At 47.9% G+C, this 20,362-nt stretch overlaps 1 protein-coding gene across 6 annotated transcripts in view; it reads right to left on the reverse strand.

The window, feature by feature from the left end:
- The window catches only part of ADAMTS14 (ADAM metallopeptidase with thrombospondin type 1 motif 14), a 99,755-nt gene that overhangs the window by 55,868 nt on the left and 23,525 nt on the right, over positions 1-20,362 (reverse strand). For 4 of the 6 annotated variants that reach the window (XM_043476698.1, XM_043476697.1, XM_043476694.1 and 1 more), the window contains exons 3-4: positions 17,136-17,313; positions 12,936-13,126 (exon numbers count right to left, since the gene is read on the reverse strand). In XM_043476698.1, coding sequence (XP_043332633.1) covers positions 12,936-13,126; positions 17,136-17,313 — 369 coding nt within the window. The remainder of the gene's footprint in view (positions 1-12,935; positions 13,127-17,135; positions 17,314-20,362) is intronic. The other 2 variants (XM_043476696.1, XM_043476695.1) reach the window with 1 other exon arrangement.

Genomic DNA, 20,362 nt, shown 5'->3' on the forward strand with positions numbered 1-20,362 from the left:
GAATCGACCCTGAGGGATGGGATTGGGAGGGAGGTGGAAGGGGGGTTCAGGATGGGGGACACATGTACACCCGTGACCAATTCGTGTCGACGTATGGCAAAAGCCACTACAATATTGTAAAGTAATTAGCTTCTAATTAAAATAAATAATTTAAATTAAAAAAGAAAACACCATGTGGAAGCTTGAAGAATGGGTGTTGGTGCCTTGGATGACATTTCAGAGGAAGAGTGGAGTGCTTCTCCCTCATCACTCGTGCTCCCGATGGCACAGGGGACAATACTGTGCTGAAAAGCACAGATTTTGATGACCCTACACTGAAAGTGACTTAGACAAGTAATACTCTAAATGTGAGGAAACTATGGGAATACTTTACTTCCCCATATTGTCACATCTATGTATGTACAAGAGTAATGTATGATCAAGGGGACTTCCCCGGTGGTCCAGTGGCTAAGACTCCATGATCCCAATACAGGGGGTTGGGTTCAATCTCTGGTCAGGGAAGTAGATCCCACATGCTGCAACTAAGAGTTCCCGTAGTTTATGCCACAAGATCCCATGTGCCATATGAAGATAGATGGTCTCAGTGCCACAATGAGGACACAGTACAGCCAGATAAATACTCAAATTATAAAAAAATGAGTAATATATGATCAAAATCTAAGCCTAAACAAGGCTAAATAAAGAGCTCTTACAATAAGTACAAATACAAATGCTAAGTGATAAGAAAGTATTGTGTCAGTGTCGGTGTGTTAGTTGCTCAGTCGTGTCCGACTTTGTGACCCCATGGACTGTAGCCCACCAGGCTCCTCTGCCCATGGAAATCTCCAGACAATAATATTGGAGTAGGTTTCCATGCCCTTCTCCAGGGGATCTTCCCAAGCCAGGGATCAAACCCAAGTCTTCTGCATTGCAGGCAGATTCTTTACTATCTGAGCCACCTGGGAAACCCAAGAAAGCATTATATCGGAATTTAATTAGTAGTATTTTTCCTCTTCCTCAAGTTCATAAAATAACAGAGCATCTGACAATTGATGGGGTGTTTGATTTCATCAAAATGGTAATAGGCATGTGTTTACACAGATGTCTAAACTCATCTGTGTGTGCACATAGATGTGGGCACATGTACATGCACGTGTGTAAACACTTGTACTGTACATGTGCTTGTATGCATACACGTGTATGTATGCCAGTGACACACTGCTGCCCGCAGCCTGAGGTCCCTGTTCTCCCCCAGCCCTCAGACGCTGACTCACTCAGGAGCCAGAGCTGGGCCCTGCTGTGCCCTGGGCTAGCACTGAGACCTCACTAGCGAGTCACACTGACTCATATGCCATGTTGGCAGGCCCTGCCTTCGAGGTCACCAGTGAGATCTTAGAGGTGAGGCTGCTCTCTGGGAGGTGGGAAGAGGGTGCTCAATCTCCTGTTCCTTTCTCAGCTTCTCTATCCCCACCCCACAAGTTCATGATCACAGGCTGGTGTGGACTACAAGCCTGTGCTTTAAGCTACCTTCTAACCAGCACACCTCTTCAGGTGCTACTGTCCCCGGGGTTCCCAGCACCTCCTGGACCCATCCATTCAGGTCCAGGCTATTTGTGCAGGCTGATTCCAGAGTGCCTAGGGCCTGGCCTCCCAGCCCAACAGAGTCCCTGTTACGAGTCCACAATACTCAGCATTTCTCTCCCATGACTTACTCCAAAATGCAGAGGCCATTATGGCCCTGGTTGGACTGCCTGTGAGTGAAGAGGGGCTGTGAGGGGGCCTGGAAAGACCCACACTCTGAGTGTGTGGAGGCCTGAGGACAGAGGGCGGGGCAGAAGTCAAGTGTTTAGAACAGCACCTGGGACACAGCACGGGTTCAACCAACAGCATCTGCTATTTACTTTTAAATGGCTACCTCCCACTTTGGGGGCTGACAAGCAGCCTAGGAGATCACCCCAGAATCAGGATTTCAGGAGTCTGGCCTCCAGAGTGCCCCATACCTGCAAAGGAGAAGCTGGACACGAGAGCCTTTGGTGAGCTGTCAGGCTCTCTTCACACAGGAGCAGTCCTCTTCATTACGTCTCTCCTACCAGGAGTGCCTGCCAGAAGTTACAGCACTGGGCCTGTGGGGAGCACTGTTCTCTACCCAGTGGACTTCTTGTGTGGGGCAACTGGAGATCATAATCCGCTCCCCCACCCCGTTTTTTTGCTTGCATCATGTGGCTTATGGGATCTTAACTCCCTGACCAGAGATCGAACCCAGGTCCTCCGCAGTGAAAGCGTAATTCCTAACCACTGGACCACCAGGGAACTCTGGATTTATACTGTAGGGCGGGGTGGGGGGGGTGGTTCACACGTGGTCACTAAGGTCACTCTGATGCTGATGGTTCTCTCCTGTGGGGCATCTTGTGCACTGGAGGGTGCTTGGCAGCATCCCCAAGCCCCTCCCATTAGATGCCAGGAACACCCCACCTGCTCCAGCTGTGACACCCAAAACATTTCTCCAAACCCTCCCAAGTGCCCCCTGGGGAGCAAAATTGCCTCCAGTCAAGAACCACTACCTTAAAGTGAATGAATTTTTGCTTTTTCGGGGGGAGTGGTCTCTGAGTGCCACCCAAGCACTGGGAAAGCTCCTTGGGGAAAGACAAAAGAAGAGGAAGGACATAAAGCGAGGGAGGAAGGGGATTTGCATCCTCCCAGTGAGCAGGGAGCTTGAGCTGCTCACATATCCCTGAAGGGAAGAGGTCTGGCAGAGCAACACTCTGTCAGCAGGAAAGAGCTCTTTGTGCTGTTCTGAACCAGCTGGTACGATGAATATCTAACATAGTTAGTGACAACAGAAAGCCGTGCTCCCGGGTGAGGCACCAAGGTCTAGGTCTGACAGCCAAACCTCCAAGATCTAGAAGAGGCGCCAAGCTTCTCCAAGTAGGGCATCTGAGAGGCCTTGGTGCTCTGCATCTTTGTAGTATCATCCGCGTGGGGCAGGTAAGGATCGAGGTGGGCAGGGGGCCTACCACCCAGACAGGGGGGATGCCAAGAGGGGTCCGGCCACAGACTGGCTTGGGGAGGACTGATGAAAGGGCCTCTCTGCCTTCTCACCTCCCTCTGCTCTGGCTCCGGGCCTGAGGAGGATCTCTGAAACTCATATCCACATGATTCTTCATCCCAGAGAGGATTCGGTGCATCACCCCAGGCAATGAGAGGGCACCTGACGGCACCAGCCAGTCCGGCCACAGTCAAGATCAAGAATGTCTCATGGTGAAGCTCATGATCCTGACCCTGCCAGGGAGACCCATCTCAGGAAGTGGCTCCTTCTGCAAAGGGGCAGCGTGATTCCCACCTCCAGGGCTGGAAGCCCAGCAACCCTCCCACCTCAAGTCCTGCCTCAGCAGCAGTGGAACAAAAGAGCTAACTTTGGAATCAGACAGTGAAGAGTCTGAATCCAAGCATTGCCATTTGTCACTTGGCTTCTGAGACTTGCAGAACATCACCTGCATAAGACATCAGTGAGGATTCAAGGAGTCTGCCCGTCAAGTCCTCAGCCCTGCATCTTACATGCGATAGGAACAGGAATGACACTGTGATATTTGAGATACTCACAATAGCTTGGAGTCCTGGAGTCCTGGTTCTTTCTGCTGCCCCATCACAGCCTCAGCTGGCCTCTGGCATCCATGTGCCCCTGTCATATATCCACCTGTGTGCCACCATCAGGCACTATTCTTCATGCATTCTCTCCATCTGAGAGTCCATGCTACTGCCTGATGGACCATCCTGCCATAGCTACCCTCCTGAGAGTTCTCTGCAGGCATTTGCCACCTCCCCTTCACACTGCTGCCACCATTCTTGGCCTGTACACTCTTCACCTTACCAGACCTCTCTCTGCCAAGGCTGGCTCAGCACCAAATGCCTCTAGAAAGCCTTCTTGTTTCCAGAAGTCCACAGGGACACCATCTCCTTCTGCACTGCCCTCAAAGGTCCCCTAGAACAGGAGTCCATACGTAATACTATGTACACACTATGTAGATATTCACTAAATGCTGAAAACTGCCCCTTACATTTCAAGTGGTTCCCTTGGTCAACAAATCTTAAGAAAGAAAAACAGAACTGGAAGAAATCAGGCTCCTTGACTTCAGACTATACTATAAAGCTACAGTAACCAAAACAGTATGGTACTGGCACAAAAAGATAAATATAGACCAATGGAACAGGCTAGAAAACCCACACATTTGTGGTCAATTAAGAAGGCAAGAATACACAATGGAGAAAAGACAGTCTATCCAATAAGCAGTGCTAGGAAAACCAGACAGCTACATGTAAAAGAATAAAATTAGAACATTCTCTAACACCATACATATAAATTCAAAATGGATCAAAGACCTAAATGTAAGGCCAGACACTATAAAACTCTTAAGGGGAAAACACTCTTTGACATAAATCACATCAGTATCTTTTTTGATCCACCTTCTATAGAAATGAAAGTAAAAATAAACAAATGGGACCTAATTAAATTTAAAAGCTTTTGCACAGCAAAGGAAAACATAAACAAAGTGAAAAAACAACACACAGAATAGGAGAAAGTATTTGCAAACACGGCAACTGACAAGAGATTAATCTCCAAAATACACAAACAGCACATGCAGCTCTATGTGGGCAGCTCTAATGGGCAGAAGATCTAAATAGACATCTCTCAGGAAAAGCAGAGACATCACTTTGTTGACAAAGATCCACACAGTCAAAGCTATGGTTTTTCCAGGAGTCATGTACAGATGTGAGAGTTGGACCATAAAGAAGGCTGAGCACCAAAGAATAGATGCTTCTGAATGGTGGTGTTAGAGAAGACTAACACCACCTTGAGAGTCCCTTGGACTGCAAGGACATCAAACCAGCCAATCCTAAAGGAAATCAACCCTGAATACTCATTGGAAAGACCGATGCTGAAGCCAAAGCTCCAATACTTGGGCCACCTGATGGGAAGAGCTGATTGGAAAAGATCCTGACACTGGAAAAGACTGAAGACAGGAGGAGGAAGGGACAACAGAGGACAAGACGGTTGAATGGCATCACTGACTCAATAGACATGAGTCTGAGCAAACTATGGGAGATGGTAGGATAGGGAAACCTGGCGTGCTGCAGTCCATGGGGTCACAAAGAGTCAGACATGACCAAGTGACTAAACAACAACAAAAAAGGAATTCCCTGGTGGTTCAGTAGTTAGGACTGCATGCTTCCACTTAAGGGACAAGGGTTCCCTCCCTGGTCGGAGAACTAAGATCCCACAAGCCCCATGGTATGGCCAAAATATATAAATAGATATTTCTCCAAAGAAGACATAAAGATCGCCAAAAAAGCACATGAAAAGATGTCACATCATCACTAATTATCAGAGAAGTACAAATCAAAACTACAAGGTGTTATCACCTCACACAGGTCAGAATGGCCATTATCAAAAAGTCTATAAACAATAAATGCTGGAGAGGGTAGGAATGTAATTTTAAATAACCACTATGGAAAACAGTATGGAGGTTCCATAAAGATAGTTCCAAAAAGAACTATCATATGACCCAGCCATCCCACTCTTGGGTGTATATCCAAAGAAAACCATAATTCAAAAAGATACATGCAATCCATGACTGATTCATGTCAATGTATGGCAAAAACCACTACAATATTGTAAAGTAATTAGCCTCCAAAGAATAAAAATAAATGGAAAAAAAAAAGATACATACACCTCAATGTTCATTGCAGCACTATCTACAATAGCCAGGACATGGAATCAACCTAGAAGTCCATCAACAGAGAAATGGATAAAGATGTGATAAATATATACAATGGAATATGATTCAGTCACAAAAAAGAATGAAATAATGCTATTTGCAGCAACATGGATGGACCTAGGGATTATCTACTAGGTCAGACAGAAAAAGAAAATATAGAGAAAATATCACATGATATCACTCATATGTCAAATCTAATTTAAAAATGATATATATGAACTTACTTACAAAATAGGAACAGACTCACAGATTTTGAAAACAAATTTATGGTTACCAAATGGGAAACATCGGGTACTAGGGAGGGATAAATTAGGAACTTGGAATTAAACAAACATACTTTACTATCATATAAAATAGATAACCAACCAGCACCTACTGTATAGCACATGGAACTCTACTCAATATTCTGTAATAAGCTATATAGGAAAAGAACCTGAAAAAGAGTGAATATATTGGGAGCTTCCCAAGTGGCTCAGTGGTAAAGAATCCACCTGCCAATACAGGAGACAAGGGTTTGATCCTTGGGTCAGGAAGACCCTCCCCCACCCCGAGAAGGAAATGGCAACCCACTCCAGTACTCTTGCCTGAGAAATCCCATGGACCGAGGAGCCTGGCAGACTACAATCCATGGGGTCACAAAAGAGTCGGACACAACTCAGTGACTAAACAACAAATAACTGAATCACTATGCTGGACACCTGAATCTAACACAACATTGTAAATCAACTATATTCTAATAAAAGTTTTTAAAACATGATCCCTTGCCCTGAGATTTAAGAAGCCTTAAGGAAACATCCTCTACACAGATGGGTAAACTGAGGCACAGAGAAAGCCAAGTCCATCCAGGGCACAGCAGCATGTGAGGGAGGGCTGAGAAGGAGTCGTTGCCCAACATCTGAATCTCTATGAATATTTATGGTACATCCCTAGGTTGACGCAAAAGAAAAGTAAGAGGCAAGAAGCCCCTGAGAGCCGCAGTGACTGGGGCCTGATCAGATCATTCTGAGTTCCACAAAGGGCTCTGCCCCTCCTCCCTGGGTTAGCACCATCCACCCTGAGAACCAGATCTCTTCTCTCTGATCCCGCCAGGCCAGCCCTGGCCCTGGAAACCAGGATGAGAAATGGTCACAGGCAGACAGGTGCCGTGAGGGAAGAGCAAAGGGACACCCCTCTTTTCCCGGCTTCACGAAATCCTAAAAGGAAGCGGGACTTCGAGGATTCTAGCCAAATACAGGTTTCCACACAATGGACAAGATGAGCTGCTGGTCTCCTGGGAGGGAGAGGTTGTCTGGGCCCCTCCATTCATGGTCACAGGTGGGATTCTGGCTGGCTGGCTGCTGTCCCCCAGGAAAGTCAGAACCCCAAACTTCGCTTTCCCCCTGTGGCAGCTGAAGGTCTGCAAGGCAGCAGCTCCTCAGGCGAGGTCCATCTCAGTGCCCTAAGCCTCTCTCCCGAGAGGAAGGAGCCCCTGTGGGAAGCTGCACCCCTCTGTTCCCATACCCACAAGGGCAAGGCAGCAGTGAGCAAGGAACCAGCCTCCAACAGCACTCCAGAACCTCTGAGAAGACACAGAACCAAGACCATGGGAAGAGGCTCCATGGCAGGCCCCCCTGCAAGGTCTTCAGTGCCCGTGTGTCTGGTGGGGGCCTTCCCAAGGGTACACAGTGGTACAGAACCTACAACATGTGAGTTTCCACCCAAGCAGGGACCTCACGAACTGGCCATGGTCCCTCCAGGACACACACACATCCAATCACTCACTTCCTGGGGTCACTCCCAGGGTCCCACTCCTGGCCTGGGTGGGGACCCACTCAGAACTCAGAGTTGGTATAAATATTATTTTAAGCTGAAGACACTTGAGATTCAACAGATGCAGAAATAAAGCATATCAGAAATTCCCGGGAGGGAGATGGGAGGGAGTTTCAAAAGGGAGGGGATATATGTATAACTATGGCTAATTCATGATGAGGTTTGACAGAAAACAACAAAATTCTGTAAAGCAATTATCCTTCAATAAAAAAATAAATTTTATATATATATATAAAGAAATTCCCTTCTTTGACAAAGCAGTAACTCCTGAGAAAATGAGCTACTATAAATCCTCTCCCCAGGGGAATTTCATGGCCATTAAAACAAAAAAAGAAAGACCACTTGCACCGGAATAAACATGTATCATCATAAACTTTCTTATTTCCTACTTGTTCTCCTAAAGTCCACTTGTCTTTCCTAAAGAAACCTATCTGCCCTTCCCATGGAGCCTCTTCTCCCCTCTCTTTCCTTTATTAAGTTAAGCATCAGTTCAGTTCAGTCGCTCAGTCGGGTCTGACTCTTTGCAACCCCATGGACTGCAGCACACCAGGCTTCCCTGTTCAACACCAACTCCTGGACCTTGCTCAAACTCATGTCCATTGAGTCAGTGATGCCATCCAACCATATCATCCTCTGTTGTCCCCTTCTCCTCCCGCCTTCAATCTTTCCCAGCATTAGGGTCTTTTCAAATGAATCGGTTCATGGCCAAAGTGTTGGTGGCCAAAGTATTGGAGTTTCAGCTTCAGCATTGGTCCTTCCAATGAATATTCAGAACTGATTTCCTTTAGGATTGACTGGTTGGATCTCCTTCCAAATTGGGAAAGGAGTACCTCAAGGCTGTATATTGTCACCCTGCTTATTTAACTTCTACGCAGAGTACACCATGTGAAATGCCAGGCTAGATGAAGCACAAGCTGGAATCGAGATTGCTAAGATAAATATCAATAACCTCAGATATGCAGATGACACCACCCTTGTGGCAGAAAGTGAAGAAGAACTAAAAAGCCTCTTGATGAAAGTGAAGGAGAGTGAAAAAGTTAGCTTAAAACTCAACATTCAGAAATGAAGATCATGGCATCTGGTCCTATCACTTCATGGCAAATAAATGGGGAAATAATGGAAACAGTCACAGACTTTATTTTGGGGGGCTCCAAAATCACTGCAGATAGTGACTGCAGCCCTGAAATTAAAAGATGTTTGCTCCTTGGAAGAAAAGTTATGACAAGCCTAGACAGCATATTAAAAAGCAAAGACATTACTTTGCTGACGAAAGTCCGTCTAGTCAAAGCTATGGTTTTCCAGTAGTCATGTATGGATGTGAGAGTTGGAGTGCAAAGAAAGCTGAGTGCCGAAGAATTGATGCTTTTAAACTGTGGTGTTGGAGAAGACTCTTGAGAGTCCCTTGGACTGCAAGGAGATCCAACCAGTTAATCCTAAAGGAAATCAGTCCTGAACATTCATTGGAAGGACCGATGCTGAAGCTGAAACTCCAATACTTTGACCACCAACACTTTGGCAAAGAACTGACTCATTTGAAAAGATCCTGATGCTGGGAATGATTGAAGGTGGGAGGAGAAGGGGATGACAGAGGATGGGATGGTTGGATGGCATCACTGACTCAATGGGTATGGGTTTGAGCAAGCTCTGGGAGCTGGTGATGGACAGGGAAGCCTGGTGTGCTGCAGTCCATGGGGTCACAAAGAGTCAGACATGACTGAGTGACTGAACTGAACTGAAAATCTTTCACATGACACCTGTTTTTATTTTTGTATGAAAGTCATGATTTTGCTTTTTTTCTGAAAATTATCTTTTAGCAAACTCTGGGGCTGTGAATAGAGCCCATTCATGCTCCTGGGGTCTTCAGGATCCAGGATGGAGGGTCCTAACACTGGGGGCTTCCTAAGCGCTCCCCTGGCCCCTTCCCCACTCCCTCCCCCTCACTCCTGTTCTCCACCTGCTGGCTCCAGGGGCCAACTTGGCTCTCTGACTAATGGGATTAGTATTCAGCTGTGTGGTCTTAGGTCAGACTAGCAATTTATAGAGTCCGGGTGGGTGGTCAAGTGCTCCAGTGAAGTGGGTGTGTTCATATACATAGTTACCCTCCCTCTCTTTCTCAAAGGGCACAAGTGGTAGCCTTTGCTCTCTGCGTTGCAAACCACAGGCTGTGTGTATGTGTGTTATTCACTCAGTCATGTCCAACTTTTTATGGCCCTATGAACTGAGGAGCCGCCAGGCTCCTCAGTCCATGGGATTCTCCAGGTAAGAATACTGGAGGTGGTAGCCATTTCCTTCTCCAGGGAATCCAGGGATCGAATCCCAGTCCCCAGGAATAACAGGATTAGTATTCAAACAAAGAAGTGGCAAGGGGCAGGCTTCCTGGCACTCCTCCCCTCCCTGGGGCTCCTATAATTGGAGCTGATCTCTACCCTTGCCCTTTTCTTAACAGTGGCATTGCAGACAGAAGTATACTGTTTCCCGCTTTTCCCATGCTGGCTCCCTGCTTCTCCCATAGACACCATTCACTTCTACATTTACTGATCACCTATCAGGTGTTGGACTAAATACCCATGCTGTGTGCTCTTGGGGGTTCAAAAAAAGTCTAAGTCAAAGTTCTCACCCTCAAGGACTCTACCTTCAGAGGCTTAGACAAAGAACTACACACACTCACAAAGACAATACAGCTATAAGAATGCAGAACACACTGCTTGAGGACTCCCTGAGTGCCGAGGGTGTGCTAAAGACTTTATACACAGTCAACCCAAGAGCAGACAATATTATGAAAAATGGAGGCTTTCGGGGATTAAATATTATTATAACAGACACCGATTGGGGTGCCTGGTGAGCTCAGAACAATTTCTCCAGGGCCCATGCCTGTGTCCAGTCCCTCCTGTCCTTTGGGAAACTCTGTCTCCTTCTCCAACATATAGTGATTGGCCCAAAGGGTGGTCATGTGACTCAAATTTCAGAGTCCTGCTCCAGGAACTTTTGCCTGAGAACTCAAGAGGAAACTTCTTTTGTCTCTGGTCAGGGAGCTATAGCAGTAAGAATCAGCCTCACTGAAAAGATCCTCAACATTGCTAATTATTAGAGAAAAGCAAATCAAAACTACAGTGAGGTACCACCTCACACATCATTAAAAAGTCAGCAAATGACAAATGCTGGGAAGGGTGTGGAGAAAAGGAAACCCTCCTACACTGTTGGTAGGAATGTAAGTTGGTGCAGCCACTGTGGAGAACAGTAGGGAGGTTCCTCAGAAAACTAAAAACAGAATTACCATGTGATCCAGCAATCCCACTCCTAGGCATATATCCAGACAAAACTATCAGTATAATTCAAAAAGATACATACAACTCTATGTTCATAGCAGCATGATTCACAAGAGCCAAGACATGGAAACAAACTAAATATTCATCAACAGATGCAGGGATAAAGATAATGTGATTAATATGTAGAATGGAATATTACTCAGCCATAAAAAGAAAGAAATAATGCCTTTGCAGCAACATGCAACTAGAGATTACCATACAAGAAAGAGAAAGACAAATATCATATGATATCACTTATATATGGAATGTAAAATATGATACTGATTCATACGTAGAATGTAAAATATGACACAAACAAAGCTATCTATGAAACTGAAAGAGAATCACAGACATAGAGGACAGACTAGGGGTTGCTAAAGGGTAGAGTTGAGGGCGAGATGGAGTGGGAGGTCGGGGTTAGCAGATGTAAGCGTTCATATACAGGATGGACAAACAACGAGGCCTACAGTAGAGCACAGAGAACTATATTCAATATCTTATGATAAACCATAATGGAAAAGAATATTTAAAAAATAATGTGTGTGTATATATATATGTGTGTAATTGAATCACTTTGCCATACAATAGAAATTAACACAACATTGCAAATTAACCACGATTTTTAAAAATTGGAGGAAAAAAAAGTCAGCTTCATAATGCTCATAGCCAGAATCTGTCTTTTTGAGAAGTTGGTCAAGAGAATTAGAAAGTCAGACAGAGAAGAGGACTTGAAGAGTCCATGTAGGCCTCTAGTACCAATTACACTTAAAACAGTTCCATCCTGTTCTCCCACAACCTGGCCCATATGTTTAGCCCTGTTTTCCTTAGTCTAGTTCAAGTTTGTTTTGCATCATTTGTAAGTTACAGAGTCGGAAGGATAAAGGTCCCTTGCCTGAGGTCACACAGCTAACAAGGGGCTGGCCGCATGCCCTCCCAGCAGCTACCTCACCTCCCATGTGGCTGGATTATGGACACCAGACAGCACACGCAGCATCATGCTATTTTATTTTGCTATAAATGTTGCCGGAGGATTGGCATGACCATGGGGTTGACGCTTCTGCTTATCAACTGTTCCATTCCCAGAGATGTGTTATCACTCCCCTCATGAAAGTCACATTATCATCAATGTCCACCGTTGGCCCCACTTGCAACTAGACTGGTCCCCTCCTCCCAGAGCCACAGCCACAGGCACTTCCAACAAAGGCCTCTTGTCAGAAGAGAACCCGTGCAAAGCCCACCTCTGATGTTTTCCACCTCCCTTCCTTTCTGGTCTCCCTCATCTCTGCATCTTTAGGTCAGAGCTGCCCATCTGTAGCCCAGAGGCCAAATGTGACATGTAGATAGGTTTCATTCAGCATTCACAGCATTTTTATTTTAGCATTTTAAAAATTAGGAGTTTCACTTAGATATCACAATTTAAATTTCCCATATAAAAAGTTAAAAAAAAAAACTATCTGCATTTCTGACTTAAAAAAAAACTGGCCTATCCATGACAAGAGCCCTGCATCTCTGCATGAGCACCTCTGGCAACAACTGAGCAGTAACCACTCACTGTGGACAGTGCATGGCCTCTCTGCTTCACCTGTCTCAAAATTTACCCAGAACCCTCATTTTTCCTGCCTGCCTGATCTCTGTGAACACCCAGGGCCACACACTGGGGGGCTTGGATCTCTGCTTACACATCGACAGCCCAGTGGCCAGTCTCTCCAGCCTAGGATTGGGCATTTTCCCCAGATGATGAATCTCAGGGAAATCCCTTCAACTCTAAGACAAGTGGGACCCCTGGCCTCACCTGACCCAGGCTCTGAATATGTCCAAGCCCAGAAACCACTGACCACAAGCTCCAGTTTACCTGTAGGTACCTCAGCACAGTCACATGCAGCTGACACCAGGCCAAGGTCCAGGATGCACACCAGGCCAGCTCAGGCTCATCTTAACATGGAAACCATTCAGCTGGATGTGGGAGCAGGCAGTGACTTCCCTGAGCTCACCCGGAAAACCAGCGCCACCAAACCAGTGGCCCCCACCACAGCCCCGGCACCCAGCCCCGGGCCTTGGGCACACTCACGATATTCATGAGGGTGAGGACGTAGTTCTGCACGTGCTCCTTGCCGTGGAAGCGCACCACCGAGTCGTCCACCACCAGCAGCACCTCGATGCTGTAGCTGCCCGGCGTGGCGTGTCGCCGCTTCCGCTCTGCTTCTCCCAGCCGGTCCCCCACCAGGCCCAGCAGGTTGGGAAGGTCGCCCAGGCCAAAAGCTGGAACCAGGACGGGAAGAGACGGAGGTTCAAATCCACGTGAGGAACTGTCACCATGATGCCGCCCGCTGAGCCCCCTGCCTCTGACAGCATGAGGGTTTGTGCCAGGCCAGGTAATGGGTGGGCTTGAGCCCTCCCCCTGACGTGAGGATGTGGCAACTCTCTGAGGCAGTGAGGAGCGGAGAGGTGAGAACTGGCCCGGGCTCCAGTTCCCTCTCAGTTCTATCTCCCTGTCACGTCCCAGCCCAAGCCCCTCCACCTCTCTGCGCTCCCCTCCCCTCCTGTGACATGGGAAGGAATAATCCTTGATCTCCTGCCAGACATGCTTGCTGTAAAAATCAAAGATGGCAGTGGGTAGAAACATCATAATACAGGAAAAAATGTTTTGTGATATTACCATGGCCTATGGAGGGCATTTTAGGGACCCGTGGAGGATTCCCCACGCCCCTCAAATCCCTCTCAATCATTGCCAGCAACTCCAAATTTCCCCATCACAGCTTTGACCTTTTAGCTAAGGTTATTTATTTAACCAGCATTTATTAACTTGTATGACATAATCTAGGAGCTGTCGAACCTTTTCTGTAAAGGATCAGATAGTAAACATTTTAGGGTTTGTGGTTCATCTGGTCCATCTCAGCTCTTCAATTTGACTACTGAAATATAAAAGCAGCTACAGACAATATATAAACAAATGAGTGTCTCTGGGTTTCAATAAAACTTTATTTACAAAAACAAGTGGTAGGCCTCATTTAGCTCATGGACCTTAGTTGGCTGACTCCTAATTGAATCCAATCCAATCGTTAAAGACAACTCTATCAGATTATTGACTCCATTATACAAATAAACAAGCTAAGATTCAAAGTAGCCTGTCCAGGTCTGTCTGAATCAAAAGGTCATGCTTTGAAACATATGGCTATTTAGAAAGGTAACATCTCAAGCAGTTATCAGTCATTTACACCATAGCCCGAATAAGGGCTGGAGCAACATTTGTTGGGGCAGTGGAGTGAAGAGTGCATGAGGACAGCATAGGGGAAGCTTTGGAAGCAGGATAGGAGGCAAGGGTCTCTCAAAAAAGCTGCAAATGTCTTAATGACTTTCCTACCATCCCACCCTGAAGCTGATTCTTGTGCACTGATTTCTAAGAATATTCATTTATCCACAGTTATTTGAAAACCCCTCTGCCTGCAAGATGGGGCTGAGGCTGTAAAGATGCCACCACTACAGTCCCAGCACATATCCAGAGGTGTGGCTGCCGAAGGGGCCCCATACTTACTAGACAGGAGGGTTGACTAGGGCAGTCTTCCACACCAAGACCCAAACCAGGATTGGGGAGCTGGGAGAGGCTTCTGGAGGAGGGCACGCCTGAGCCTGAGCCGGCCGGAGGGGGAGCAGGAGACCTGCTGCAGCATGGGGACCAGAGGGTTCTGAGAAGAGGGAGATGCAACTGCAGGACCCACTGTGAGTGAGGGTAAGGAGCTACCGTCCACAGTGTGGTAACCCTCAGGGATGACTCGATGGGTGCCCAAGTTCTGCTTCTAAGCCTCCATGCACATGGGTACTCCAGGGACTGAAGGCTGAGTGTGGAGCAAAAGGAAATCACAGTGCTCACGCTGTTTCTATTTTCCCTTTGGTTAGTGGCACTGCCATGCAAAGGAATCTGCCATGCCCTAGATTTAAGAGTTGGGGAATGTACGGCCACTGTGCCTAGAGGAGAGAGCAGAAATGGGCAGCTGGCCCTCTGGGCAATGCACAGGTTGGTGAGCAGGGCTTGGGCCAGTGTCCGCCCTCACTGCCCCTCAGGCCAGTGCCTCTCTCTTTGCAGATGACACTGCACCAGAGCTCCCGGGGGCCCTGCTATCTGAGCCCAACAGTGAGCGCAGCAGCCCAGAGACAAATTCCTGGGGGAGAGGGGAAGAGACTCCCAGGATGGGAGGAGGAAGGTCAAAGGCTCTCTCCATGGAGTGAGTTGAATCATAATAGCCACTCCCAACACACGAGCAGTGCCTGGAGGTCTCAGCACTGCAAGGGCAAAGGGAAACTCGACTCCTCACAGCTCTCTTTACCAGGTCTGTCAAAGACAGGCTCAGAGAGGTCACCTGACTCATCTCAGGTCACACAGCAAGTTCATGGCAAACATCCAGAAAGTAAACCCAGGCCTGCCCCTCTCCATTATCACACTCTAACAGGGTCCACCCAGATTTCTCTCTCAAAAAACCATGAGAGGCACTGGGGAGGGCCTGCTGACATCAGCCACAGACCTTGGAGATGATCCATTCACACCCTCTTCTATGTGTCTCTCATCTTTCAGGCCACATATAGGGAATTCTCAAAGCAGGAAGGGTGGGGGCAGGAGGTCACCAGAAACTTTCAATGAGCCCACCCAAGAAGCCTCAAGAAAATGTAAAATGGTGCAACTGCTTTGGAAAACAGTTTGGCAGTTCCCCCAAAAGTTAAACACAGTATTACCATAGGACCTACATCTTTACAGCATCTTACGTATATACTGAAAACAATGGAAAACATATGTTCGCATGAAAATTTGTACATGAATGTTCACGGCAGCATTATCATAATAGCCACCAAATGAAAACAACCCAAATGTCCACCAACAGATGAACAGATAGACAAAATGTAGTTTCTCTATGGGGTGGAATATTACTCTGCCATGAAAAGGAGTGAAGTACTAAGACACGCACCAGCAGAGATTGACCTTACTTACTCAGTGACAGAAAGCCAGTCACAAAAGGCCACAGACTGTACGATTCCATCTGTAGGGGATGTCCAAAAGAGACAAAGCTCTAGAGAGAGAAGGTCGATTAGTAGTTGCCAGGGAGCTGAGAAGGGGAAAATGGGAGTGACAACTGATTCATCGGTATGTGGTATTTTTACGGGAGTGATGGAAATGTTCTAGGATTAGATAATGGTGATGGTGATCCCATTAACGTGGGATGTAATTGTGATGGTGTTCACAATAATGGTGATCCCACAAAACTGTGAATATAGTTTTAAAAAAAACTGAATTGTATACATTAAAATGGATTTTCTCCCAATTAAAAAAAGGCAGCAACAGCAGCCTTAAGCCCCAGGCTGGCTGGCTGCCCTTGAGGGGATGAACTGTACTGGTGTTTGGTAGCCCTGAACTCCAGCCAAAGAGCCAGAATTCTGGCTACAGGCACACAAGCATCCAGGTTCCAGTGACCTAGGTGGTGGGAAGGGGGCTACAGAGCAGGACTGTGGATTGAGGGAGGACAGGACAACATTAGGAGCATGGGAACATCCAGGGCACAGCCTTCGAGGTCAAACCTTTCATCTTAACCAAGAATGTTAAGTGGAGACAGGCACACTCAAAAGAACTTCACATACCAGGTTCAGACCCACTGCTCGCCTTAAAATAACAGAGTCACAGGTTTTCAAGAAAGTCCCCTGTCACCCTTGTCTTTCTAAGAAAGAACCCAGATGGGCCCAGGGCACAACGCTGCCCACAGGAGGCAGAGCCAGGCAACCCAACGAGGGGAGACAGAGCAGCTTTCAAGGCGTGAACCCCACCCGGAGCTCATCACGCTGATGTCATCAGTCTCAAATGGTCTTTTGGACACAGAGCTGACTCTGGTGGCCTGACCCCAGGCAGTCTCCCTACGAGTGCCGAGAACCTCCTTCCTGTGGTTCCCAGGGGTGGAGATGATTTCCAGGGCGAGAAGCTAACTGCAGTCATCCCACCTTCTGTCCTGGCGGAGGAATAGCCTTGCAAAGCAACGCTGAGCCGCTCCGAGACTCAAGGACCACTGTTCAGGGGCTCAAGTTGCTCCTCTGGCCCCTACTCCAGCCTGCTGTGGTAGCCCCTAAAATGGAGGGCAATTTCCCTGCTGGTACAGTAGATCTATGTGGCCCAGACCCATTACACCAACGAGAAGACTGAGGCCAGGAGTTGAAAAGCCCAGGCCAGAAGTTACCTGAAAACATCCCTGCGATGTGGAGGGAGGTAGACCTGGCACCCCTGACCACAGCGTACCTTCATTGTGAAGGTCCCCGAGGGGCTCTGTCCATGGCTGCCTGACAACTTCCCGCCGGTACACCACGTGCTTCCTCCCGCCGGCTTCCGTCTCCTGCTGCCCGCGCTCAAAGGGCTCGATGAAGTAGTCAGTGCTGTCCGTACGGATGAGGCCGGCCTGAACCAGGGATGCGGCAAGCAGGGGGGAAGAGGGAGAGAGCAGAGATGTGAACACACAGCAGAACAGGTGTGCGTGTGTGTGCAAATGAGTGTGACCACACAAGAGCAGGCTCTTCCTCTAGAGGCTTGGGGGCCCTCAGATGCCAGCAGGGAAGTGGGAAGAGGGTGTTAGGCCGCCAAGCAAAGGCCCGCATGCCCATCACAAGCAGAGCAGAGCCACTTTTCTTTTCCTTTGATTTGTTTCTAATTGAAGGATAATTGCCTTATAATATTGTGCTGGTTTCTGCCATACATCAACATGAATCAGCCATAGGTATACACATGTCCCCTCCCTCTTGAACCTCCGCCCACCTCCCTCCCCATTTCACCCCTCTAGGTTGTCACAGAGCCCTGGCTTGAGTTCCCTGAGTCATAGAGCAAACTTCCACTGGCTCTCTATTTTACATATAGCAGTGTAGATGTTTCCACGCTACTCTCTCCATTCGTCCCACTCTCTCCTTCCCTCCCTCCCTCCCATCGTGTCCATAACAGATCCACTTTTACTGTGCTGTGCACTCATGGGGTTCCACGTAACATTTCCTCTAAACAAAGGTGCATGCATGCTAAGTCGCTCAGTCATGTCCAACTCTTTGCAACCTCATGGACTGTAGCCTGCCAGGCTCCTCTGCCCATGGGATTCTCCAGGCAAGAATGCTGGAGTGGGTTGCCATGCCCTCTTCCAGGGGATCTTCCCGACCCAGGGATTGAACCTGCATCTCTTATGTCTCCTGCATTGGCAGGCGGATTCTTTACCATCAGTGCCACCTGGGAAGCCCCCCTAAGGTGGGCACTGGACCCCAGTTCCAGCAAAGAGTGCTGTTATTTCAGATTTAAAGCATGTGTGTGTGCAGCTCGTGATTGCTGACACTAAACGAGCGAGGACAGTGCCCCAGGAGCATGTGCTTGATGTTTTAATCTGATTTTTCACCTGCATCAAAATAGTCCCTTAAAAATATCAAGTGCTGGCTTTGGAAATAAAAAAACATAAAAATATAACCTGGGCCAAGCCCAGCCAACATGTTATTAGGTCCCAAACGAAGGCAATATTCACAGGGGTAAATGAAACATATAACAAAATGTGTGTGAATACATGTGCAGCTATGCAGTCTCCCGCCCCCACGCACACGTCAGCTCTATAAAGCAGTGAGGGACACCCACCACGGTGCCTGGAAAATAGGAGGCAATCCTTAATAAATACTTACTTGTTGAATTCCTTCACTCATTCAACAAACACCTATGGAGTGCCTACTACATACCAGCCCTGTGCCAGACACTGGGAACGCAGCTGTGAACACAAAACAGGGAATGAAGGAAACCATTTTTATAAATCTATTGGGCCTTCCTGTTTGAATAGGAGCTGCCTCAAAGCAGTCATTACTTTACGCAACTAAATTCCACCAGTTTTCCCACCTCAGCCTGTTTTGAGCTTGCTTCTTAGGGAACTCCCTTCAAGGCTTCCCGCACACACGACATCGAACCTCCCAGAGCAGCCCATCTTCCTCCTGTCCTTCCCAGCAATGTCTCTTCATCAAACTGCCAACACCATTTTGGATCAAAACCAAGAGAGCTGCCTTCTGCACCAATCGGGAGGCCAAAAAATGTTCTAGGGAAATTAGCAGCATTACTGGAGTAAGTCTGGAGCTCCTCAAGGTAACCGTTTTATCAAGAGACACTCAACTGTCTGCAAAAGCTCCAGTCTGCTTATTAAAATGTCAGCGTCAAACTCTATATTAAGCAGGTGTCCTTTCTTTTAAAGTGCTCTCTCTTTTTAACTTCTGTACCTGCCACGTGCCCAGGGCAGTGAAAAATAGATGATGAAGCCCAGCCTTTGGCTATGAGTTGTTCATCATCTGGACGGAGGAGACCACAGAGAAGCAGAAGATGGCCAAACTGCTGGGCTTGGTGCTCTGGGAGGTGTCCCTGATGGACAGGGACCCACCAGGCTCATGGTTGCAAGGGGCAGAAATTCAGCTTGCACCCTCTTGGACCAAAGGGGAGCATGTAGGTCCCTGGACAAACCATGACAGGTACAGGTGCTCGAAATGAGGAGCCCAATGCCTTGGCTCTCTCTGCACCCTCCTCATGGCTCCTCTGCATCAGCTTCACTCCCCCAGACAAGGTATGTTCTCACAGGTACATCTCTGCTCTGACCCCAGAGACAAGAAGGCTTTCCTTGCATAGTCTTATCTGGTACAGCCCAGGAGACCTGTGGTCAGTCTGGCCTGACTCACATGGTCACCCTGGGATTGGTAGTTCTTGCTCGATCCCCATGGCCAGAGGGAGGGTAATTACTATGGGGAAAGAAGGAGAAACTGATGGGGTGGCAAAAGAAACCCACATGAGCTGGAAAGGACACAGCAGGTAAGGGACCTGGATGCAGGTGTAGGAGCAGGAAGAGCCGTGTGGGGTTGGGGAGGCATCCAGGCTCATGGGTAGAGGCTATGCCAAACCTGCACAGAAAGTGTGTTAGTCAGTCGGTCGTGTCTGACTCCATGCGACCCCATGGACAGTAGCCTGCCCAGCTCCTCTGTCCATGGAATTCTCCAGGCAAGAATACTGGACTGGGTAGCCATCCCTTCTCCAAGGGATCTTCCCGACCCAGAGATCAAACCCGGGTCTCCTGCATTGCAGGTGGACTCTTTGCCATCTGAGCCACCAGGGAAGCCCTGCATAAGTGATGGCCAAGTCGAAGAGCCTCTGCCACTGCACAGCCCCTGAAGGAAGCCAGTCTTCCAGGGTACACAGGGCGGCAGGGCCCAGGGCTTTCCACCCAAAGCCACTGCAGCTCAGCTGCCAAGAGAGACTCTCCACCAAGGCCCCCACCCATCCATCCCATCCTACCTTCTGTACGCCCGTCTAGTCCCCAAGGTCAGTGCTCCCATCCCACTGAACCCCCCTGGACCAGGCAAAGCAAGAGACCCTTAAAGCAGTAGTCAGATGACCTGTGCTTCATCCAGGCCAAACTCACACAAACCCAGGCTCACCGAGGGTTGCAGCTGCTCTCTCTCTGCCCATCATATCTCTCCTCT

Source organism: Cervus canadensis, chromosome 8 (assembly GCF_019320065.1).
Source record: "Cervus canadensis isolate Bull #8, Minnesota chromosome 8, ASM1932006v1, whole genome shotgun sequence".
Lineage (NCBI taxonomy): Eukaryota > Metazoa > Chordata > Mammalia > Artiodactyla > Cervidae > Cervus > Cervus canadensis.